Consider the following 25605-nt stretch of genomic DNA (forward strand, 5'->3'; position numbering starts at 1 on the left):
CCCAGTTTAAGATTTATTTTTGTAACCAAGTTTCTGGGCCTTAAGTCGGTTTCTTTAACTTAGAGATATTTCCGGTCTTAAAATCTTCTATCAAAGCTTCTAGATTATACTATATCCTTGACTAACCCGTCTTGAAAAATTCCTCATGATTTCTCTTGAGTTCTAGAATTTCGTAGTTTTCCTAACAGTTTCTAGCTTATAAGATGTTCTAATAAATTACCAAGTGAATACTCTAAGATTGCAGTATTTCTTAAGAGACTTATCTTATTTCTATTGAATTTAGATATATATATATATATATTTGAAAAACTTATGGCATCAAAATTGGTAAAGGGTTGTTATCTGTGCTCGCGACTCCGTTAGTGACTCCCGAGCTCGCTACTCCAACTGTTGTTCCACGTTAGAAGGGTTATTCGCAATTTTCGCTTTTGAATTCTTTTTCTTCAGGGCCATGACAGGAATATGATTCGTAGAAGAAAAATAACACGACAATAATATCGATTAGCAAGGGTGTAAGAGTCTCTCGATGATGATGGATATTGCAGGATTCAATGATGTAGGTCTTGCGGATGGTTCTTCTTGCCTTGTGGAGAGCAATACTTCTCTCTCTCTAGTAGACAAAATAGGGACGAGAGTAGAGGTATGACTTCTAACCGAATTGATAGAATATGGTAAAGTTCTTCAATGTCTTCTCTTCTCGGATTAGAGTAGAAGAGGATAAGAGACCTTCTGCGTATCCCCTTCCTTGGGTTGAATGGAACGATGTCTCTTCTTGTCGCACTATAGAGTTTCCTCCTTCTCGATTAACGTCTCGTCCTCGTCAAGATTGCTCTTATCGCTCTCCTTGGTCATCCACAAGCCCTCAATTTATAGTTTTGCCATTAGCTAAAAGTAGCCAACTTGCATGATAGCCTTCTTTGTTGACCAAGCCAAGTTGGATGACAACAATTGGAGATTAATAAGTTCGATTTGTGGAGTCACCATCAAGTTCATATGGCATAGATGGGATTCTAGTATTTTTAGCTAGTGTGGGAAGGAGAAGCCTGATGGCTACATAGGACATCTTAGGCAAGAGTTGTTGTCAGTTTTGGGACTTCTCAAGACAAAACATTGGCCGCCGTTGACTAGCTGTTTCATAGGAAGTTAAGTACTGAGGCGTGAGGTCTTATTGTATCTTTAGGATGCTGTAATTACTCATTGCTTTTTTGATAAGACAATAGTACGCATAACAAAGAATGGTCGGTGTGGTATCGAGTAATGTCTAACGAACATCTAGGGAATGTGAAGCTTGCGAGCTGATTCATATTAATTAGATAGTGCCAAAAAGTCATAAGGGGGTTTCCTCATGAATCTCTCTGTCGCCTCCCCCCCGACCCGCGGGCCGCTTCCCCTTCCCCTCTCTCTTGCTTTCCCACCGAAGGTTCTCTTTAGCCGGCTTAGAGACTACTCTCCGAGACTAACAGATTGGGGACAGTACTGTCGCGAGTTCCTTTCTAAAAATTTTCCCGTGCCTACATAAAGTTCGTGAACCCACTTCCCACTTTTATCAGTTTGCTCCCGGACTCCATTCGTTCTCAAGAAAATTTCTAAACCAGGCGATCTTATCAAGTTCTGTTGCAGCACCCTGATGCCACCCATTTGGGGTCGTACTCGAACTTGTCGGGCACACTGCCTTGTTTTGATACTCTCTCATACAGAGCGCTCTCTTGTGCACCATCACTCATAACGTCATTCTGCACAGAGCTTCTAAGGAATACGCATTTCGAAAACAGAGCTTTGATACTGGCATTTGAATACAGAGCTTTTGACGATGACAGCAATCGAGTATTCGGAGCTTTGATGCTTGCATTTGCAGCGATTGGTTTGCTGTGGATAACCGGTCTGGAGTGCCTCCTGGTACGATACGAATCAGTGTTGTAGATCCTTGGAGCTTCACCTCCTCAAAGAGAACTTGAGATAATCTGCTGTAATTCAGTAGTAGAAGTATTTTGAGCGTCTCTGAAACAGGCATTCCAACACAGAGCTCTGATACTGGCATTTTTGAATACAGAACTTTGATGATGATAGCGCTCGAATATTCAGAGCTTTGACGCTTGCATTTGCAGCGATTGGTTTGCTATGGACAACCGGTCTGGAGTGCCTCTTGGTACGATACAAATCTCCTTTTCTGTCTTCTAGTATAGTTGAAGCCGCACCTCCTCAAAGGACCTGAGATAATCTACTGTTATTCAGTAGTTGAAGTAATTTGTGTCATTTGGAACTTGAGATAATCTACTGTAATTCAGTAATAGAGTTATTTTGAGTTCTTTTGGAATAATTGCTTAATTATTTCTTCACTAAGTTTCAAAAGAACGAATTGTTTCCGCAAAAGAAAAATTTGATGCTTGATCACTGTAGCAGAGGCACTGAAAAAACCAGTGGTCAAAATCATGCTGCAACAAAGAAATCTTTCTTCTCGATGGATGGGGGAATGTTGTGCACTCATGTTTCTGAAGTCAACTTCATATTAAATTAGGCCATTTGAGACTCAGTATGTAGGAAGGAAGTGCAATAGACTCCAGAATTCTTCATTTTATGATTGTTCATTTCCTCCCCCTCCCTAGCAGTGAAACAATTTACATTTGTTGATTTTGGGATTGTTCATTTCCTCTCCCTCCCTAGCAGTGTATCAACCAATTATCGCAGTGGTCTTCTATATATATCGTGCTTATCAAAACTCTATCTATACCTGTGCAGGTAATACATGATGTAAGTGCATTGTGAAAAGCTGTATGTCGCCAATATTCAGCCATATTTTTCCTGGGTGTTAGATATAGCATTCCCTTGAATGTGTCACGATGCCCCAAGTAGATTCACTAGTAGCCTTGCAGGGTGTATGTCCAACAGCAGCAGTCAAGCACTGTTTGGGATGGAAGATGCATTCACAAGATCAATCACCAGCTGAACAACTATGACCTTTTATTCCATCAACGATAGGACAGCTTCTTCTCTCTGATCAGTTACTCTCTTCCTCGCTAGGCATTCCTTTCGTCTTTTGACCTGCTAACTTAAGTCTTATGAATTTATCAGGAAATTGAATCATGGCAGAGTATGGTTGAGCAGGAGAAAGTGGTTCTTTATAGAATTTGTAGAACCAGCTGCTTTGTTCGGACTATTTTCACTCATTATAAAACCACTGCAGCTGTCATCATCCTTTAACTCCTTAGGCCTATGTTACAGATATATATTTTTGTTATTTCAGCAAAGTCTCTTTCTATAAATATACTGTATAGCCAGCCCAAGCAATTCCTGCAGCGTGTACTCCATTGTCCACCCTCACAACCTCATTTCCGGTGAAATTTAAGTTTCTCTCCAGTTCAAGCTTGTTGCAACTGAAAATGAGATTTGTCTTCTTCATTACCCAATACCTACTCAACATGACAAGTTCTCTCTCTTCATCTTCAATTGCCTACTTATTTGTGGGTGCTCAAACTGAGGCTGGTTACACACCAAATGATGGATGCCCACTTTGTAAGCTTTAACCAATCAAAACACTTATTTAAGGGTTGGGTGTCCGCAGCCCTTTACACATTGGAGAGGACATGGCCTGTTGTTTACCTGCTAAACAGTGAACTCCCCGCCTACTTTTGGATGGGGAGTCTCCCCCGCCCACTTTTGGACGGGAAGTCTCCCCTGCCCACTTTGTAAAGTGGCAGATAAGGGTGCACTTTTTGCATTTGCAACCAATAAAAAAATTTGTAAGTTTATTATTTATTATTTTTTTACAAACTGTGTCCATTTGGTGTGTAAAGGTATGACACCCATGTCTGTGCCTAGTTTCAAAAAGTGCATGCCCACACTTTGGGCGAGGGTTGGCCGTCCATCACTTGGTGTGTAACCAACTTGATGTACAGCAGCTTGACACTGACTTTTTTAATGCTATCTTTGCCTTGTTTTGCACACAATTGTTGAGCTACTACTTTATACAAGAAAGAAGAGCTGGACAAAAAGGTTGATGTGGCCAGAATGGATGGTGGACAAATTAGCTAGCTGATTGGCAGAGCCCTTGACTAATGAGATGGCTAAGGGTTGATACAAGAACCCGAATGAGGGTTCTAAGGAGCAACATGCATCCCCTCTTAGTTCCCTTCCATTTGCATGTACCTTGACAGTGAATGTCAGCTTTCTTTGGATTTTTTAGAAAGCATCGCATGGATCTACTTAGACTCTACTGGCTACCTAATGTTGGCCTTCTGACTGAAGGTCAATATGTGTCATGCACCACTTTAGGATCCTTTGAAATTTCTTTAGTTTAATTTCCTTTGGCAGGCCATGGCTGGGAGCATTGGGATTCTCAGCTAGGAATGCTACCTGAAACTAGCCTGCCTTCATGGCAAGAGTGGTAATGATCCGATTATTCACTAATTATAACAAGCAATAAAATTCAAATAAACTGAAATGTAGTAGTTATCATTGATTTTGAACAATGGACACTTCGTTGGCCCTAAAATTGGCACCCCTTGTGGTATTTCTTTAACTTGTATTGCTAAAGGTTGAAGTTGTGAGAGTGTGCAATAGAAGAGAATCACAAACACTAAGAGAAAGGGAGAGAAGAAGGGAAAGTAGGAAGATAAGAATGATCTGCATTGGATAAACAAGAAGGCTGAATACAATGAGGACTAATCAGTCCCTACACGCAGCCCAAGGTGTCGGTGAGGGCACCGAATCAGGCTGAATAATGATGATAGCACCTTTCGCCTTAGGACAATAGATCACTGCTAGCTCAAAATCCATGTAGACTTGTATAGGTTGCTTTTAGCTATACTTAAATTTGCTGCTTTTCCAGGAGTTCCTTGGTTTAGAGGGTTGTTTTGGCTCTTTCTTGCTCCGACTGAATTGTGAGGTTTGCCAATTGGGCTTCACATTGTAATTGTAGCTCTTCTACTTCTTTCTCTTTGAGGCACCTTGGAGAGCTGCTTTGCACGTTTTGCACTATTTATAGGGGACTCAATTCTATAGGATCATGTACGAAGAGGGGGCCACTCTTTGTGGATGGATTGACTCAAACTAGGTAGGTGATGTGAATTCGAGATGACCCATTGTGGGTTATGCTTTTTCCCTTGGATTGGGAGTTATCTTGTGGAGTAGTAAGAAGCAGCCTACTATGGCACTTTCTTCTACAAAGACCGAGTACTATGCTCTTTGTTCCACAACTATGGAGGTAGTTTGGCTTTGCCGAATGTTGGCGGAGATTGGGTTTCCGCAGACAGGTCCTTTTGAGTTTCACGTGGATAACCAAAGTGCATTAGCTCTGTCCAATAACCTTGTGTTTCATGCTCTCACAAAGCACATTGAGATTAAGTATCATTGTGTACGAAAGCAGATCATATACAAAATTTGAAAAAAAAGATCAGAACAAAACTCGCCATTGTGGTTTCCTTGATTGCCTCGAACCTTGAAAGACGTTTGCATTTTCGCAAACACTTTTCTACTCATAGAAGTCGGAGTATGCCTCGCTTTTGTATTCCAAAAAGTATGGCTACACATAATGGCTGAAGTCATCAATGATGAGCATTAGATACTTGGCCTTCCCAAGGGAGTCTGTGCCCATAGGTCCACGAAGGTTGGTGTGAACCAACTCGAGCAGTATAGAAGCCTTCCTAGAAGCAATGTGTTAGAAGCAATGTGTGGATGAGGTTGCCTATGCTACTTGCCCCTCAAGCAACTGGGGCAGAGAGTGTGAATGGGAGGGAAATCTGGAAGTCCCTCCATCATCTTCTTTCATGAAGCCCTTCGAATAGAATCGAAGTTGAGATGCCCATGTTGGGCATACCAAAGTAGTCTAAGATTGTAGGAAGTCTTGGCAACAAGGGCTGTGAGCGTGTAAAGCCCATCCTCCTAAGTAGTTGTCCAAAGAATCGTTCCTATAGAAGCATACTCCATAGTCATTGCATTGGTTGAAGAGTGTTGTAAATCTAGCAATAGGGGAATTGTCCCCACCATATGAACGGACCGTCAAGAAACAACATCATTTAGTATAGTTTTCCTTATTTATTTCCATTTTTGCTTTCATTTCTAGCCCCAAAAAGGCTTTCTAGGCACCTCCCAAGAGAATCAGAGCGCCACTTGAGAGACTTATGGTGGGGGAGACTCGAGACTGTTTATTTCTATATATACAACACCTGTCACCACCTATTCATTCACAGAAACTTCTTTCATTCATTCATCAAACACTCGTCTCTTCTCTCTCCTTCCACCATCTACACTCCTTGTTGTAGGCACTAGTCTTCATCTACAGGGTTGTGTTTTTGGTGACAAAATCTTCCTTCTCTATTGGTATCATCCTCTACAGTTGGCTAGTGCTTTCTTAAGCTGCAAATGCTTGCATTTGGTAGTCTATGCTTCTTCTCCACCTTGGTGTCATTAATCTTTAGGTGACCTCATCTATAGGCCATGTGTCCTTGCATTTGACATTCCGGTGCTGTCCTCCACAGTTGGCGACCTCCTCCTCTAGCTGGTGTTACCCTTAGGGGCCACTTTTACTTATATTTGGGTAGTTTTGCCCTTCTCCTTCATCTGATGTCACTCCACAACAGCTGATGTCAGCTCTTTGCTCACATTTGCAGACTCAGAGGCTCCTCTCCATCAGACAATAGTCTCCCTACTCTAGATATCATCCCGCTTGTTGCGTTTGGTAGTTTGGCACTCTTCCTGGCTTTGGCATTAGTCTTTGACAGCTGATGATCTTCTTCCGATGGCTTTCGAGGACTGCGTCCAACTCCCTCGATAGCTCTCCTCCTCTTCAAGTCATTACTTTGACAACCCACCAGTTGGAGGACTGCATTTCGCTCCCTTCACAATGCATGTTTGCAGTTATCTTTTGAGCTTCGGCTCCATTGTATAAGCTTTATTCACTTAGCATGATTCAATGCTTTATCATTTTCATCTTTTGTGTTTTGAGTTTCTCGTCCTTGAGAGTCTACCGTGCACATTTTGTGTTTCCTTCGCAAACCCTATTATCTCTCTAGTTTGCTTCCACAACAGTCTCCATGACACGGGCATGGAAGAATTGTCACCAATGGTGATGGATCCCCCTCTAGAATGCATGTCCTAAAGCCAATCTTGTCGGAAAGTCTTATGGAAAGAAGCCCCACTGTCCATGAGCCAAGCTTCCTTTGTAGAAGAAGAAGCAAGAGCAGTATCCTCCTCCACGAGGTTGAAACAAATGTAGGAAAATAGACTTAGTGGTAGCTAGGTAGCCTTCAAATCCTTACTTCAAATGCGGGTACTTTTGCCAACACTTCTTCAAATGAGTGACCTTTCCATAGTGTGGGCACTTGGGCTTCTTCTTAGTATCCTTTGTGTCCTCTATCTTGTCATCTTGCTCCTTTGCCTTTGCCTTCGCCTTCTGCTTTCCTCTTTTCGAACCTATTATGAAAGCCTTTGTGAAGCTGGATTCATTGGCACCTACCTCTTTGAGTTGCTCATCATGCTCCAAGACTAGTGGGGCAAGCTCCTCCCAAAGAAGAGTCTCTTGGATCCTCCATGTTAGAAGGCTGGTGTAGAATACATTCAACTTTAGAGATGGCAATTGAGTCAAGGGAATCGTTGCCATATCCTCTGAAGAGATAAGTCCTCCTGAGGGATGCAGGCTCATCCCTCATGTCCTCCAGCTTGTTGATGTGATCCTTCATGGAATGAGAGTAATCAACACCGAGCATTCGAAGTTTGTTCTCAAGAGAAATCTTGTGGGTGAATGTCTTTCGATGGGAAACATAGAGAGAGGGGGGGAGGAGGAGGAGAATGCTGCTCTGAACAGTGAGACCGAACAAAGGGGCTTGGAGACCTCAAGTCTTCACTATGACCATGCTGCCTATTAGAGGAGTGATGATGAAGTGAGTGATGCTCAGTGGCGATGCAATGTCCGGCGATGAAAATGTCAGGTAGAGAGCAAAAACGTGATCAAGAGTAGAGAGTGAGAGTTAGAGATAGAGATGCACGATGTTCTTGGGTATAATTTGTTGTGCGCACCTCTTTAGGTTTTAGATAGATATATATGAAAGTACAAATGTGCTAAGGGTGTGTTCACACCCGTGCACATATAAAAGCCACGATGGCCATTATTGCCAACAACCTCCCACCTAAAGGCAATGTGCCTTAAGAGGAGAAAAGAATCAACTAAGTCTAGGTATGTACAAAGATGAAATACATATACCTATCCTACTCCCATTATATGTCGGCAATGAGCAAACCGCTCTGCTGGAAGACCCTTCGTGAGAAGATTTGGAGGATTATCATCTATATGCACTTTGATAAGCTCAATGCTCTTGCTGTCAAGTACATCTCTAATGAAGTGATACTTCACGTGTATGTGCTTCGTCTTTGCATGAAAGACGGGATTCCGTGCTAGCTTGATAGCACTCTGACTATCACAATGGAGAACATGTAACTTTGTAATGCGAAGCTCTCCCACCAGACGTGAAAGCCATAAACATACTTTGTCTCTGACGAAGTAGACAATGCAACACACTTTTGTAGCCTGGAGATCCAAGAGACTGCTCCTTCTGTGATGGTAAACACATACCTGGAAGTGGACTTTCTGCAGTCCGCATGACCAGTGTAGTCTACATCCGTAAAGCCAACGACAATTGCCTTCTGCTTTCCAAAGCAGATGCACAAATCCTTTGTGCCTTTGAGGTATCTCATAATACCTTTCACTGCTTCCCAATGCTTTTTACCAGGGTTTGCCATGTATTTGCTAACCACTCCCACTGCAAAGGCAATGTCAGGATGTGTAGCAACCATAGCATACATCAAACTGCCAACAGCTGAAGCATATGGTATCTTGGCCATTTCAGCCTTCTCATCATGCACTGAGTTTCACATATGGAGGCAATGGAACCCCAATTGTTCCCCCCCCCCTCCATATTGAAATGCTGCAAAACCTTGGAGATATACTCTTGTTGAGATAGATAGAGTAAGCCTTTCGATCTCTCTAAGTATTCGTATGCCAAGAATGTGATTTGCATCACCAAGATCCTTCATGTCAAAGCTGCTATGAAGACTTTGCTTCAGTGAGTCCAAGGCATGAGTATCCTTGCCAACAATCAGCATGCCATCAACATACATCTCTTGGTACTTGTTTCAGCCCATACAAACTCCTTTTGAGTTTACATAGCATCTTCTCTTTCCCTTTTGCCACAAACCCTTCAGGCTGTTGCATATATATGTTTTCATGCAGATCACTATAAGAGTGCAGTCTTTACATCCATTTGTATGAGCTCCATATCTTCAGCTGCAACCAAGCCCAAAATGGTTCTCAATGTAGTTATCTTGACTATAGGAGAGAAGATCTCATCAAAGTCAACTCCATGTTCCTGCTTGTATCTCTTCGCAATCAATCTTGCTTTGTACTTTGGTGAGGAACTAGAAGTCACCTTTATTGTAAACCTTCATTTTTGTAAACCCATTTGCATGGAAGGGTTTTTTGCCCTTTAGGCAACTGCACCAAGTCCCAAGTGCCATTTTTCTCAAGAGATTCCATCTTTGACAACATGGCTTTATACCATTTCTTGCTGTCTTGTCTGTCCATTGCTTCCTTGAAGTAAGACGGTTCACCACAGTCTATCAACATGGCATAATCAGCCACATTGTTTGCACCAGGAACGAATCTATCAGGTTGTCTAGTAGCCCTAGACGATCTCCTAACTGTTGGAAGAGAGGGAGAGAGAGAGAGTGGAGCGGAAGATGAGTCTCAGCTCATTATTGTTCTTATTCCATTATACTTCCATTATACTAACTGAAAGAGACTTACACACATAGGTATGACTAACGAAGACTAACTGTGGTTAAGCCATTGACTACACCGACTTATTGAATGTCACACACATGTACAGCTGTATCCAGCTAATGTCGGTCACACACATAAAGATAGACTGGCTGAAGAGTAACGGGAGCTTGATATTCTAACACTCCCCCTCAAGCTCAAACCATCTGATAAACTCCAAGTAGCTGTCTAAAGTATATGAACTTTTCTTTACCAAGCGACTTGGTAAATATGTCTGCTACTTGGTCTTCAGTCTTCACATGAATCAAGTCAATCTGCCCTATAAGAACCATTTCTCTGATGAAATGGTAGTGAACCTCAATATGTTTGGACCTAGTATGGTAGACAGGATTGCTAGCCAACATAACACTACTGAGGTTATCACAATGCAATCTCACTTTGCTTTCCGGCTGTATTCCCAAGTCTTTCAACAGTTTCATCAACCAAACTGCTTCACAAGCCACTAAGGCAACTCCTCTGTACTCAGCTTCTGTACTAGACAATGCAACAGTAGGCTGTTTCGTACTCTGCCAACTAATCATACTGTTGCCCAATCCAAATGCATAACCATTGGTTGACCTCCTATCATAGGCATAACCAACCCAATCAGCATCAGTAAACCCTGTTAAGTCAAGGGATTTTTCATATGCATAAAACAATCCATAATCTGTAGTACCCTTTACATATCAGTAGGCTGTTTCTTGCTCCGCCAACTAATCATATTGTTGCCCAATCCAAATGCATAACCACCGGTTGACCTCTTGTCATAGGCACAACCAGTCCAATCAGCATCACTAAACCCTATCAAGTTAAGGGATTTTCCATATGCATAAAACAACCCATAATCTGTAGTACCCTTTACATATCTCATGATCCTCTTGACTGCATCTAAATGTGGTTTGCGAGGCTTTTGCATGAACTGACTAATCAGCCCCACTGCATAACATAAGTCAGGATGGGTAATAGTCAAGTATATCAAGCTGCCCACCATCTGTTGATACATGGTCACATTCTCAATGTCATTTCCAACATCAATCTGCAGCTTGATATTCTAATCAAGAGGTGTCTCCATAGGCTTGCATTCAGCCATACCATACTTTTGTAACAAGTCATGAGCATACAATCCCAAGAAAATACTTTAGTTCACCAAGGTCTTTGACTTTGAATTTAGCTTGTAAACACGATTTAATTTCAGCAATGCCCTCTTCATCATCTCCAGTGATGATAAGATCATCTATATAACCCACTAGAAACACATATCCATGATCTGTTTTCTTCGTGAACAGACTGTGATCTGCATCAACCAATCTAAATCCATGTTGCTGTAAATAACTGCTGATCCGAGCATTTCATGCTTTAGGTGCCTATTTTGGTCCATATAAAGCCTTTTTCAGCTTACATACATGTGTAGGAAAGCCCAGGTGAACATAGCCTTCAGGCTGCTCCATATATACTTCCTCAACCAAATCACCGTTCAAGAAAGCATTCTTGACGTCCATTGGCCATAATTTCCAGCCTTTGCATGCTGCCAAAGCAATGACGGTTTTGACTGTTGTCATTTTAGCCACCAGACTGAAAGTCTTCTCATAGTCAAGGGCATATTGCTGTGCATACCCTTTTGCAACCAGCCTGGCCTTATAGCGTTTTAACGAACCATCTGACTTGCACTTAACCTTGTACACCCATTTGCAGTCAATGGGAACTTTACCTTCAGGCAACTCAACCAATTCCCATGTCTCATTTTCAGCCAGGGCTACATTCTCATCCATGGCAGTACACCGATTATCATCTGTAACTGCATCATCAAACTTTGTAGGTTCTTTGTAACCTGTCACACTAGCCATATATACATAATGGTGGGCTGAATAATCAGTGTATGTAAACCTGTCAACTGGTTTTCTGACTCTCTCAGATCTCTGTAATTTCCTCTTTTCATCAAGAACATGCATATATGCAATGCTGCCAAATACCTTCAAGTGTGAAATGTTAGGCTTATGACCATACAACCTCTCATATGGAGTTACATCATGAATCCCTGCTGTAGGGGTTCTATTCAACACATAGACAGCAATCACTACTGCTTCAGTCCAATAACCATTTGGCAAACTCTATTCATTCAGCACAACTCTTGCCGATTCCATCAGTACCCTATTTTTCCTTTCTGCTACACCATTTTGTTGCAGTGTATAGCTGCAAGTTAACTGTCTTTTGATCCCATGTTTAGCAAGGTAACTGTCAAAATAGTTAGAGACATATTCTCCTTCTCCATCTGATCTAAGACATGAAATTTTACAGCTCAACTCATTTTCAGTATGCTTCTTGAAGTTCTTGATGTAAAGCCAAGTGTACCTGTTGAAATCATCAATGAAGGATACATAGTAACGAGCACCACCAAACGAAGCATTATGAGACGGACCCTATACATTTGAATGTACCAACTATAAGGGTCGTGAGCTATTCCGTACATGTCTCATAAATGGAAACCATGCTTGCAATAAACTGTATTCCAACAATGAAAAAACACAGTCAACTGAGCATAAACCAAGCTCAAATCAGTTCAAAACATTCTATGGTAGTGGCAAAACATCCTAAAAATAATGATTTATTAGGCATGCTTAGCGTCGAGGACAAGCTCAACAAGTCATGGCACGAATTACATAATGTGGGTTTACATGATGTGACATGTTTTTGTTGTGAAAGATCCATGGCATGTTGTGAATGGCACCAAGCAAAAGCTGGCTTCTCCAACACCAACGCAGCTTCCGCTTCCGCATTGCAAGGTGGTTCTCATGATGCCGAATCATCTTCTTCCAGAATGCATTCCACTCAAGATCAGATTTGATGGGATGGCCGTGATGCCTAAGTGCATGTCTTTATTGCTTTATCGGTGAAGAGAGGTATCATTCCACATATCATATGATGCAAGATAGCCAAGGATGCATGACATAAGCTTGCATCATTATATCAAGTGCACATTGAAGCGTGCTGCTTACCTATGTAATATGGATGCCTATCTCACCGGTATCAAAGATCTTATTGAATAATTATTAAATATTGATGAAGAAGTCCTAGATAATGAACTTGTTTCTATCACTCTTAGTGGTGTTTTGGAGTCATATCAAGGTTTAGTTACCACCTTGCGGTTGGTAACTATGTGTAACCAAGTTACCTATAATTTCAATAATCTTGTGTCTCTTTTGTTGTAAGAAGAACAAACCTGACTCAACTGCAATTCTACTATGGTGACGGAATAAGTCTTTCCCAACCATCATCATGAAAAAGGCAAACCAAAGGAAAAACAACAAGGTCGTTGGTCAGAAATCAACAAACTTTCATGCTAGTCATCCTTCTTGTTTCACTCCTTTTCTATTGAAGACAGCCTTCCATGTCGGTCCATTCTCTTCCAACCCTTGAAAGGTACAATCAATAAATCTAAGATGTGTAATTATTGTCGAGAGACAGGGCATGACATCATTGAATGTCGTAAGCGCATTGCATAGGAGAAGCAGAAGAAAGAGTCTGAAACCAACCTTTCTTCTTGGAAAGGGTGGTAATTCCCTGATTAAGGACTTAAATTACAGCAATCAGCAAATGATTGTAACTTTAAATGCACAAATTACCTTAATAATCTCGGACATTGGATACCATGTTGGCCCCAAAATTGGGGCTCCTTTTGGTATTTCTTAACTTGATTGCTAATGGAATGAGTACAAGTTGAGATTTACAATCTCCTTTGCTGTTTCAAAAGCCTCTTTGTTGTAGAGCAACAATCAGCAAATCAATTTGGGCCAATTGCCCTTTGATTTTTTCACCTGAGACTTGCACAAATGGAACCACCAACTGGCCAAATGCTACCCCAAATTACAATGAATGGGCTGGCATTCGAATTCCCTGGCAATTACACAAATTTCAGGTGATGAATTCTGAATACGATGCCTTCACCAATAGGCACGGGTTTGGATGTGGCTGTCAAACCCTAATTTGTGCAGAAATTTAGGGTTTACAGCAAAGATATCTCTGTTATCTGACAAGTTTGGCTGAAATCTACTCAAAATGGCTGAGAAATGTCGAGATCTCTTGAGAACAGGTTGGAGAAGGTAAGAGAAACCCAAGACGAGAGGGAAATTTGATTTCTTCGCGAGAAAGCCCTAAATTTTGCCTATTGCTTGCTGCGGCCTGCATTTAATGGAGTCACTTGATCAACAATGCTATTGCTAGCTCTTGGAAGGTGACTCCTTCCTGTCCCCTGCTTGTTGAGGCCCTCAGATGGTTGTCTTCTCTGTAGCAAATTATTGTTCTCTAATAAGAAAATAGACGAGCAGAACTCTCTCTCTCTCTCTCTCACCCCCCCCCTCCCCTTCCAAGCTGTAAACTAATTGAATGGTTGAGGCCTAGCCCCCAAAAACGTTTTCACAGTTTATATGGATATTTTTGCAAGTGGCAGCCTCCTAAACCCATTTTTTTGCATTATCCACCTTTGACACCTACTGCGTCCTTTGGATCCTTGACTTGTTACCATGAAATAATTGCCATGTGCATCACATGTGCTAAATAACATTGCACATTTGATTGATAACTTAATCAAATGTTATCAGCAAGATTAAAGCATCTCAAAATTTCATGTCCACGTGATAGACCTCTCTCTTGAAATCCCTGCAATCATCCTCAGTTACATTGCATTGTGCCAAAGGAAAAACATACTACACTGGAATTTCCATAAGGCATCATAGTCACAACATTGTGGATTGTTGTCCAACCATGCTACATGCCCCAAACCTGTTGAAAAAGTTCAGCTAGCATATACATAACATAGAACTCAAAGTCAGTCTAGAACTATTGCTAGAAACTCATTGGATGCATCCATAACTAATGTTTCTCAACTGTCTATGCTCATGTAGTTTAGTGAATACAATGTCCAAGTATCTTATATGCTCTGCCTCGTTCTTTGAATAGACAATCATGTCATCAATGAAAGTATCCACAACTCCTCTATGTGGCTTAAAGATGTGATCCATCATCCTATTCAATATAGCAGGAGCATTCGTAAGTCCAAAAGGCATAACAGGAAACTTATACAACCCAAAATATGACTTGAAAGTTGTCTTAGGCACATCTTCGAGTCTGACGCATATTAGATGATGCCCCCTTTTCAAATCTATATGGCTGAATATGGCTGCCCCCTGCAATCTCTTCATAACATCATCAATATGAGGAATTAGAAAGCCATTCTTTATCGTGATGTTGTTTAGAGCATAATAATCAATGTACATATGCCATGGACCATCCTTTTTTTGCACAAAAAGAACTGGAGAACAAAAAGGAGATGAGAGAGGTTGAATTAACCCTCTTTCTAATAGCTCATTCACCTGACTCATAATGTCCTCTTGTTGGCCTGTACTAACTCTGTAGGGTGGCTTATTAGGTGGGCTACTTCCAAGGATAAGCTCTATGCCATGATCTTGTGGCCTTTCAAGTGGTAGCTATCCTGGAAGTGACTAAGAGAAGCAATTAGCATACATTTTTAGAGATGGCATGTGATCCTTCTCTAACTTAGACATGCTCCCAACATTCCCACTATCATCTTTATCCCTAGTAAAAACCAAGTACGTTGAAACATGATTTTTCATTACTTTAGAAATGGCAATTTCAGGTAGAGCAAGAACAGATTCACCATTCAACTTTACATCAAGTGTGAGTGTCTTTCCATTATGGTGAATAGTAATATTTTTTGCATGAGAATCAATTAGTGTATGCATACTGTGAGGCCATGTTATGTCGAGCAATGCATCATAATCCTTAAGTGGAGCAATGAAAAACTTTTCATTGTTGAGATATCCTTGTGTATGCAATTGAATCTTTTCAATGAGTGGTGTGACAAGCTCTGCATGGCCTTTACATGGCATTCCAACTTCCTCCATGGGTCCCATCTCATCCTCTTTGATGCCTAGATGGGCTGTCATGTCTACAGAGATGAAGTTGGCTTATGCACCATTATTTAAAAAAATCAATGCATGTTGATTCCTAAATTTACCCCATGCTCTGCACAACTCAGTAGCATCATCATTAGGCTGATCATTAACAACATCGGGTACCAATCCTACTGATGTTTTGGGCTTTTCTCCTTTACGATCTCCCCAATTTTCTGATTTTCCAGCTTGCCATCTATTGGGACAGTCCCTTCAGTGTGATCGTCGTGTTCATAAATAAAACATTTATTTGCAGCCATCAATTTTCTACTTTGTGCCAATGTTTTCAAGCCCTTTCTTTGTCATTTTGGTCTCTTTCCAGGCTGATTTTCAAATCTGCCCCTTTTCTCAACCCTGAACAATCTTTTATTCGGCTTCTCTTCACTCTCTAGGAAGCCCAAGTCCTTTCCATGCAGCAAAGCATTGGCTGTAGCAGTAGTCTCTTTAAGCTGAGGCATGCTGGACAGTGGATTTCATGCAAAAATTCTTAATTCCTTTGGGCAGCTCACAAGCATGTTTTTCTCCTTGCTCATGAAGGGGTACGGTGCGATAAGAAGTAATAGGGAGCAATGCATCCAAAACTTCTTATGCTATTACTCTAAGTTTTTACATTCCTTAGCATCCAGCTTATTTCGAGTTGTCATGATGTCCACCTCAAAGGTACTTGTCAACCACTTCGATGTAAACATTTGCTTGAATTGTATCCATGTTGACGGTACTCTACCTTGCATTAAAAGTGTGGACTACCGCAGCAATGCATTCCCTTTCAAGCAAGTGAATGTTCGTGGAGTCAATGAAGTTTCCCTCGAATTGCTGAATAAAAGTCAAAGCTTTTAGCCTATCTTGTTCACCGCTGAAGGACTTAAACTTTAATGCTTTTCCACCCTCGTCATAGTCTTTTGCTGCTCCTTTGGGTGTCAAGTTGTCATACACTCGTTGCTGCGGAAAGGGTGCATTCACTGAATTTACATTATAACTAACACTAAACAGAGCATTTGCACGACTAGTTCTCACTCCTTGAGCCCCATAAGCATTGGGGGGTGCAGATGCATTATGAAACATGCTACTTTGTGCCCTAGGCGTCAAGCCAATGCTGCCATACATAAGGTTTTGCATATTTTTAATAATACCTGAATACATTGGGCCTTGCATACCATGCATTGGCTGTTGCATACCATAGGGATTTGTGCCATATATTCCTATATGCGGTCCGTGTCCAACCATAGCCTGAAATAATGCGAAAAATATGACAGGTGGGCTGCATTAAATGCAGCTGACTGGTACAGTCCGACCAGACTACCACGTGGCAGCTGATGTGGCACGGCCAGGGGATGACAATCGCTAACACCCCCTCTCAGAGCCTGGACGGGGCAAAAGCCTGAGGGATCTGGCATGTCTCCGAAGTAGAGCCTGGGGAAGCGCCTTCGTGAATAAATTTGCAAGATTGTCCTCCGTCTTGTAGTACTCCACAGCTATGGTCTCATCCAGAAGCTTCTCCCAGATGAAGTGGTACTGGATCTCTATGTGCTTTGTCCGGGCATGGAAAACAGGATTCCATGCCAAGGCAATGCAACTCTCATTGTCGCATCGCAGAAAAGTAGGACGAGTGTGGGGGCAGCCAAGCTCCTCCAACAATCTCCAAAGCCACACAGCCTCACATGTGGTGGAAGACGCGGCGCGATACTCCGCCTCAGTAGACGAAAGGGCTACCGTGGGCTGCTTCTTGCTACTCCATGAGATAACACCTGCACCCAAGGTAAAACAGTAGCCTGTAGTAGACCGCGTGTGGTCCACATCGCCAGCCCAATCCGAGTCGCTTCAACCTGCAAGTACAAGATCGGAACCACCTGTGCCTACTGGATAATGAATCCCTAAGTTAGAGGTCCCCCTCAAATACCGAAGTATCCTCTGAGCAGCCTGCCAATGCACCGTCTGAGGTTCACTCATGAACCCCGCCAAGAGACCTACATCAAAACAAAGATCAACACGAGTGTTGAGGAGCCAAATCAATGATCCAATCAATTGATGGCAGTGGGAAGCATCCGCCAAGGGAGAATTTGAATGTGAAGTGGCCTTCCAGTTTGGATCCATAGGAGTAGAAATGGTTCGACAATCCTCCATCGCAAAAGAAACCAAGAGCTCCTGTACATATCTTTGCTGAGAGATGAAAATCCCCCTTTGAGACTGATAAATCTCATGGCCCAAGAAGAAGTGGAGTAGACCCAAGTCCGTCATCTCGAACGCCTGATGTAAAGCTGCCTTTGTCTCTTTGACCTTCTGTGCATGATCACCTGTGACAATCAAATCGTCAACATACAACACAAAAAGCACACAACCAGCCTCGGAAGTGTGTACATAAAGCTGCGGATCGGCCTTGGAACACCGATATCCCAACTGTGACTGAAGGAACGAGTCAATCTTCTCGTTCCATGTACGCGGAGCCTGCTTGAGGCCATACAAGGCCTTCTTTAACCTGTAGACTTGCCCATCGGAAGATCCAAAGCTAGGAGGCTGCTCTACATAGATTTCCTCCTTCAAATCACCATTGAGGGAGGCTGACTTCACATCCAATTGGTAGATAGTGTTAGCAGATCAGTCACCTGGTCGGACTGCAGTCCAGTCGGATTTTACAGTCGGACTGCCACGTGGCAGTCCGACCTGCTTTCGTACAGTCGTTAAATGCAGCCGACATGCAGTTATTTGGCGCCCAAATTTCGGCTATTTATAGCCATGATTTCCAGCAGTCTCCTACACTTTCTGCTCGCAGATTACAGGCTGGAGGCTCGCGCTGATTCCGTCTCTGTTCGTAGATTTCAGACAGGAGATCGTGCAGATTGTAGCGGACTTTGAGGTGAACAGCAGGTGCATCGTCGAGGTGGAGACACGCAGTCCAGTGCACTGCGTCCGTGTACATATCTGCATATCTTTGTATACATCACACTTTATATAGCAGATCTTCATCTTCACTCTCTTTCTCTCTCTACTCTCTGCGTTCTCTCTCTCTCAGTCCTACGCTTCCGCACCGTTGCACTCTGACATAGTATCAGAGCAGTGTTGAAGGGCTGATTGAGTGCAGAACCAACCTGAAGAGGAGTTTCTATCGCGACACAAGGCTGCGTTTTCAGCGTTTGAGGGCAAGCAGGAGGGCTGCGCCTCGGAACAAGGCTGAAGCGAGCGTGGGCGTGCGGGAAAGGAGTCCAGGTGGTGGATTTGCTGCTGTTAACTGTTGTTTGACGAGGAGGAAGTTTGAGTTTTCAGCTTTCAAGTGCAGGTTTTGCTTTTTCATCGCCTCCGATGGGTGAAGAAGTTTCGGGACGCGGAAGAGCCCTAGCAGGCTGCGTTTTCACAGTCAGAGGGGGCTGCTTTTGCGTTTGTAAAGGCATTACAGGTGAAAATGTCTACAGAGATTAACTTGGAGTTCCAGACGATCATGGACTGGAAGGTGCCTGTCTTACCGGCTCTTCCCGCAGATCAGAAGCTCGATGGCGACAATTACCGCTTTTGGCGCGTGATGATGTTGGCCATCCTTGAGTCCTACGATTTGGCGGAGCTTGTACAAGAGGAGATCGACCGGCCCTGGGTGAGAGATGAGTCCAAACTCTCTTCCGATGCTCGTGCGGAGTTGGCCAAGGCACAATCTCACTGGGACAAATTGAATGCTAGGATTCGTTCCTTTCTTTTTCTGTCTTGTACTACAGCCGTGATAGCCCACATCGAGCACTTGATGGTGGCTCGGGAGATATGGCTGGAGCTTGATCAGATGTATAACCGGATGACCCTTATGAAGCGGGTTTCTTTGGAGGTACAGATGCGGACCTTGTCCGTGAACAAGTCTTCTTCGTTGCGGGAGCACGTCAACAAGCTTGGATAGCTTCAGATGCAGGTTTAGAATGCGGGGAAGCCGATTTCCTCCGAAGACATGGCGATCACACTCTTGTCCCAGTTGCAGCCACGATTCGGTGCTTTCTACTCCGCCCTTATTGCTTCGGGGCGAGAGTCCACTCTTCGGTGGGAAGAGTTGGTTCCTATGGTCTTGGACCAAGAGGAACAACTGAAGGGACAGAATGCTTCCAAGTCGGAGGCACTGACAGGTCAAGCCTCTCAGAAGAAGGGGAAGGACCAAAAGAAGAAGAAGGGGGATAACAAGTCAAAGAAGGACAAGGACAAGGATAAAGAATCCACATGTCATATTTGTGAAAAGACCGGCCATTGGAAGAAGGATTGCCCTGACAAAGACAAGGACACCAACAAGAAGGACACGAAGGATTCTGGAGCGGTGGCTGCACCCTCATCAGCTGCGTTTCTTCATCTAGCAGTCATTGAGGACTCTACACCGAATGCTTCTGATGTTGCTATGACAGCTCCCCAGGCTCGAGAGTGGATCGTAGACAGTGGTGCCTCCCGGCACATGACTCCTTCCTCAGATGGTGTTGTCTAGTTGCGACCGTCGCATGGGCAGATTCTCATTGGAGATAGCTCTTCGGTGTCTATTGCAGGATGGGGTGAGATGCAGCTTATTCCAGATGGACGAGGTGGTACCCATACCTCAGAGGTCTTGCATGTACCAGGTTTAGGGTATCTCGTGCCTCGCCCCCCGAATAAGAAGGTGATTGGCGTCAAGTGGGTCTTCAAGACCAAGTACCTTAGCGATGGTTCTTTGGATAAGCACAAGGCTCGCCTCGTTGCTTAAGGTTTTGCATAGCGCCCCGGGATTGATTGTCATGATACTTTTGCCCCCACTGCTCGTATGGCGACTATTCGAGCTGTTCTTGCCTTGGCTGGGCATAGGAAATGGCCTGTCTACCAGTTGGATGTGAAGTCGGCCTTCCTCAATGGTGATTTGAAGGAGGAGATCTATGTAGAGCAGCCTCCTGGCTTTGGATCTTCAGATGGGAAAGTCTACAGGTTGAGGAAGGCCTTGTATGGCCTTAAGCAGGCTCCGCATGCATGGAACGAGAAGATTGATTCGTTCCTTCAGTCATAGTTGGGATATCGGCGTTCTAAGGCCGATCCGTAGCTTTATGTACACACTTCCGAGGCTGGTTGTGTGCTTTTTGTGTTGTATATTGATGATTTGATTGCCACAGGTGATCATGCACAGAAGGTCAAAGAGACGAAGATAGCTTTACATTAGACGTTCGAGATGACGGACTTGGGTCTACTCCATTTCTTTTTGGGCCATGAGATTTATCAGTCTCAGAGGGGGATCTTCATCTCTCAGCAGAAATATGTACAGGAGCTCTTGGTTTCTTTTGCGATGGAGGATTGTCGGACCCTTTCTACTCCTGTGGATCCGAACTGGAAGGCCACTTCCCATTCAGCTTCTCCCATGGCGGATGCTTCGCGCTATCGTCAGTTGATTGGATCATTGATTTGGCTCCTCAACACTCGTGTTGATCTTTGTTTTGCTGTTGGGCTCTTGGCGGGGTTCATGAGTGAACCTCAGACGGTGCATTGGCAGGCTGCCCAGAGGATACTTCGGTATTTGAGGGGGACATTTGATTTAGGGATTCACTATCCAGCAGGCACAGGTGGTTCACCTCTTGTACTTGCAGGTTGGAGTGACTCGAATTGGGCTGGTGATGTGGACCACAGGCGGTCTACAACAGGTTACTGTTTTACCTTGGGTGCAGGTGTTATCTCCTGGAGTAGCAAGAAGCAGCCCACGGTAGCCCTTTCGTCTACTGAGGCGGAGTATCGGGCCGCGTCTTCCACCACATGTGAGGCTGTGTGGCTTCGGAGATTATTGGAGGAGCTTGGCTGCCCCCAAACTCGTCCTACTTTGCTGCAATGCGACAATGAGAGTTGCATTGCATTGGCACGGAATCTTGTTTTTCATGCCCGGACGAAGCACATAGAGATCCAGTATCACTTTATCAGAGAGAAGCTTCTGGATGAGACCATCACTGTGGAGTACTGCAAGACGGAGGACAATCTTGCAGATTTGTTTATGAAGGCACTTCCCCAGGCTCTACTTCGGAGACATTCCAGATTCCTTAGGCTTCTGCCCCGCCCAGGCTCTAAGAGGGGGTGTTAGCGGATCAGTCACCTGGTCGGACTGCAGTCCTTGCGTTCTCTCTCTCTCAGTCCTACGCTTCCGCACGGTTGCACTTTGACAGACAGGCCATCTCCTATGGCCAGCCAAGGCAAGAGCAACGCGAATAGTCGCCATACGAGCAGTGGGGGCAAAAGTATCATGACAGTCAATCCCGGGGCGCTGTGCAAAACCTTTAGCAACAAGGTGAGCCTTGTGCTTGTCCAAAGAACCATCGCTAAGGTACTTGGTCTTGAAGATCCATTTGACGCCAATCACCTTCTTATGAGAGGGGCGAGGCACGAGGTACCAAGTGCCATTCCTCTCAATAGCCTCCAACTCGGCTTCCATAGCTTTCTTTCATGGTGCGGAGTGTAAAGCCTCCTTCACGGAGGTGGGCTCTCGATCCTGCATAACACGGGTCATCAAACAATAGTTAGAGCAAACAAGCTCCGTAGAATGTGCCTGGTGCCTCCGTGACCGCCGCGGACCATCTTGCGGTCCCCACTCCTCAGGGACCCCCCTCGATCCTTGAATCTTGGAGTGTGTCACGGGCCCAACGAGGAGGAGGCCGGACCTCTCCTCGTCGCTCTCCATCAGCTGAAGACTCTGGGATATCCACCGGTGGTAACTCCTCGGGGGTGACCGGTGGAACAGTGGACTTTGTATTGGAAACAGAATCGGAATCAGAAGGCGCTGGCTCCAAAAGGAACTGTCTCGGGAGCCCAACTCTCCCTTGGATCTCCAAGAAGGGGATGCTCCTCACCCGTTGCTATGGCCGGAACCTCCACGAACCGCACATCTCGACTGGTGTACACATCCCGCTTTACGGGATCATACAAGCGATAGCCTTGGGACTGAGAGTTGTAGCCAACAAACACCTGTCTTCGGGAAGCCGCTTCAAATTTATCACGATGAGTCTTGGGAATGTGAACATAGGCATCACACCCAAAAACCCTAAAATAAGAAACATCGGGCTTAGTCCCAAAGTAAGCCTCAAAAGGTGTCATCCCATCAATGGCCGAAGTGGGGGATCGGTTAAGGATGTGGACTGCAGTAGCCACAGCCTCGGCCCACAGAAACTGAGGTGTCTGTCGGTGCTCCATCATGGTGCGCGCCATCTCGATCACACTTCGGTTCTTCCGTTCAAGAATGCCATTTTCTTGAGGAGTATTGGTGTTAGCAAACTCCTTGTGAATATCTTTATCTGCACAAAAACGAGCAAACTCATTAGAAACAAATTCACCACCCTTGTCGGAGCGTAAGGTCTTCAATCGCGGCCCGATCGGTTCTCCTCAAAGAGAAGCCAATCCTTGAAGTGGGAGAATGCCTCCGACTTCAGCGCCAAGAAGTAGGCCCAAGTCATCCTGCTGTAGTAATCTACGATCAACATGAAGTACGAGCTCCCTTTCAAGGACTCGTTTCGCATAGGGCCACAAAGATCCGTAGATACAAGCTCCATCGGGGAAGTAGACCGCCGCGAAGCTTTGTTGGGAATCGCATCGCTATGCTGCTTCCCACGAATGCAGGAGACGCATGGCTGCTGGCTCACCACGATGTCCGGCACCCCTCGAACAAGCTGTCCACGTGACGCCCTCCGAAGATAATCATAGTTAAGGTGACCAAACCGAGCATGCCATAGCTCTGACTGTGTTGGAGAGGTAAGAAGAAGAGTAGGGAGAGCGGTAGAAGACGTCAATTTGTAGATGCCGTTCTCATATCCTGATGAGAGAACCTTCCTTGACCCACGATCAAGGACTCGCACCGAATCACTGTCAAACTCCACCAAAAGTCCAAGTGAACAAATCTTATGAACCGAAAGTAGATGATACCCTAAACCTGACACATGCAAGACCTCTGAGGTATGACTACCACCACGTCCATCTGGAATAAGCTGCATCTCACCCCGTCCTGCAATAGACACCGAAGAGCTATCTGCGATGAGAATCTGCCCACGCGAAGGTCGCAGCTGGGCAACACCAACTGATGGAGTCATGTGCCAGGAGGCACCACTGTCGACGATCCACTCTCGAGCCTGGGGGGCTGTCATCGTAGCATCAGAAGCCTTCGGTGTAGAGTCCTCAATGACTGCTAGATGAAGAAACGCAGCTGATGAGGGTGCAGCCACCGCTCCAGAATCCTTGGAGTCCTTCTTGTTGGTGTCCTTGTCTTTGTCGGGGCAATCCTTCTTCCAATGGCCGGTCTTACCACAAATATGGCATGTGGATTCTTTTTCCTTGTCCTTCTTTGACTTGTTTTCCTCCTTCTTCTTTTGCTCCTTCCCCTTCTTCTGAGAGGCTTGACTTGTCAAGGCTTCCGACTTGGAAGCATGCTGTCCCTTCAGTTGTTCCTCTTGGTCCAAGACCATAGGAACCAACTCTTCCCATCGAAGAGTAGACTCACGCCCCGAAGCAATAAGGGCGGAGTAAAAAGCACCGAATCGTGGCGGCAATCGGGACAAGAGTGTGATCGCCACGTCTTCGGAGGAAATCGGCTTCCCCGCACTCTGAACCTACATCTGAAGCTGTCTAAGCTTGTTGATGTGCTCCTGCAACAAAGAAGACTTGTTCACGGACAAGATCCGCATCTGCACCTCCAAAGAAACCCTCTTCATAAGAGTCATCCGGTTATATATCTGGTCAAGCTCCAGCCATATCTCTCGAGCCACTGTCAAGTGCTCGATGTGAGCTATCATGGCTATAGTACAAGACAAAAAAAGAAAAGAACGAATCCGGGCATTCGGTTTGTCCCAGTGAGACTGGGCCTTGGCCAACTCTGCACGAGCATCGGAAGAGAGTTTAGACTCATCTCTCACCGAGGGCCGGTCGATCTCCTCCTGTACCAGCTCTGCCAAATCGTAAGACTCAAGGATGGCCAACATCATCACACGCCAGATGCGGTAATTGTCGCCATCGAGCTTTTGATCTGAGGGAAGAGCCGGTAAGACAGGCACCTTCTGATCCATGATCGTTTGGAACTCCAAGTCAATCTTTGTAGACATCTTCACGTGTAATGCCTGCACAAATGCAAAAGCAGCCCCCTCTGACTGTGAAAACGCAGCTTGCGAGGGCTCTTTCTTCCGCGTCCCGAACCCTCTTCACCCGCCGGAGGCGATGAAAAAGTAAAACCTGCCTTGAAAGCTGAAAACACAGCCTTCCTCCTCTTTAAACAGCAGCAAACAGCAGCAAATCCACCAACTGGACTCCTTTCCCGCGCGCCCACGCTCACTTCAGCCTTGTTCCGATGCGCAGCCCTCCCGCTCGCCCTCGAATGCTGGAAACGTAGCCTTGTGTTCCGATGGAATCTCCTCTTCAGGCAGGTTCTTCACTCAGTCAACCCTTCTTCAGTGCTCTGATACCATGTCAGAGTGCAGTGATGCGGAAGCGTGGGACCAAGACTGAGAGAGAGTGAACACAGAGAGAGAGAGAGAGAGAGAGAGAGAGAGAGAGAGAGTGGAAGATGAAGATCTGCTGTATAAAGTGTGCTGTATACAAAGATATGCAGATATATACACGGGCGCAGTGCACGAGACTGCGTGTCTCCACCTCGACGATGCAACCTGCTGTCCACCTCGAAGTACGCTGCAGTCTGCACGAATCTCCAGCCTGAAATCTGCAAACAGAAGTGTGGAACAATGTGCAGAACGTCGGCTATAAATAGCCTGAAATAATGCAAAAAATATGACAGGTCGGCTACTGGTACAGTCCGACCAGACTGCCACGTGGCAGTTGACGTGGCACGGCCAGGGGATGACAATCGCTAACACTTTGATGCACCTTGCTGTTCGGAAGGTATAGAAG

The 25605-nt window shown here is 44.6% G+C and overlaps 1 protein-coding gene across 2 annotated transcripts in view; it reads left to right on the forward strand.

Annotated features, from left to right (window-relative positions):
• The first annotated feature begins 1324 nt into the window (after positions 1–1324).
• Positions 1325–25605, forward strand: part of LOC148016503 (calmodulin-binding transcription activator 1-like) — a 113290-nt gene continuing 89009 nt past the window's right edge. For both annotated transcript variants that reach the window (XM_087664855.1, XM_087664856.1), the window contains exons 1-2: positions 1325–1896; positions 2051–2146. In XM_087664855.1, the coding sequence (XP_087520981.1) occupies positions 2119–2146 (28 nt within the window). In that variant the 5' untranslated portion in view covers positions 1325–1896; positions 2051–2118. The remainder of the gene's footprint in view (positions 1897–2050; positions 2147–25605) is intronic.

This window comes from Lygodium microphyllum, chromosome 23 (assembly GCF_053477565.2).
Source record: "Lygodium microphyllum isolate KBCC chromosome 23, Lygodium_microphyllum_v1.1.10, whole genome shotgun sequence".
Taxonomy (NCBI): domain Eukaryota; kingdom Viridiplantae; phylum Streptophyta; class Polypodiopsida; order Schizaeales; family Lygodiaceae; genus Lygodium; species Lygodium microphyllum.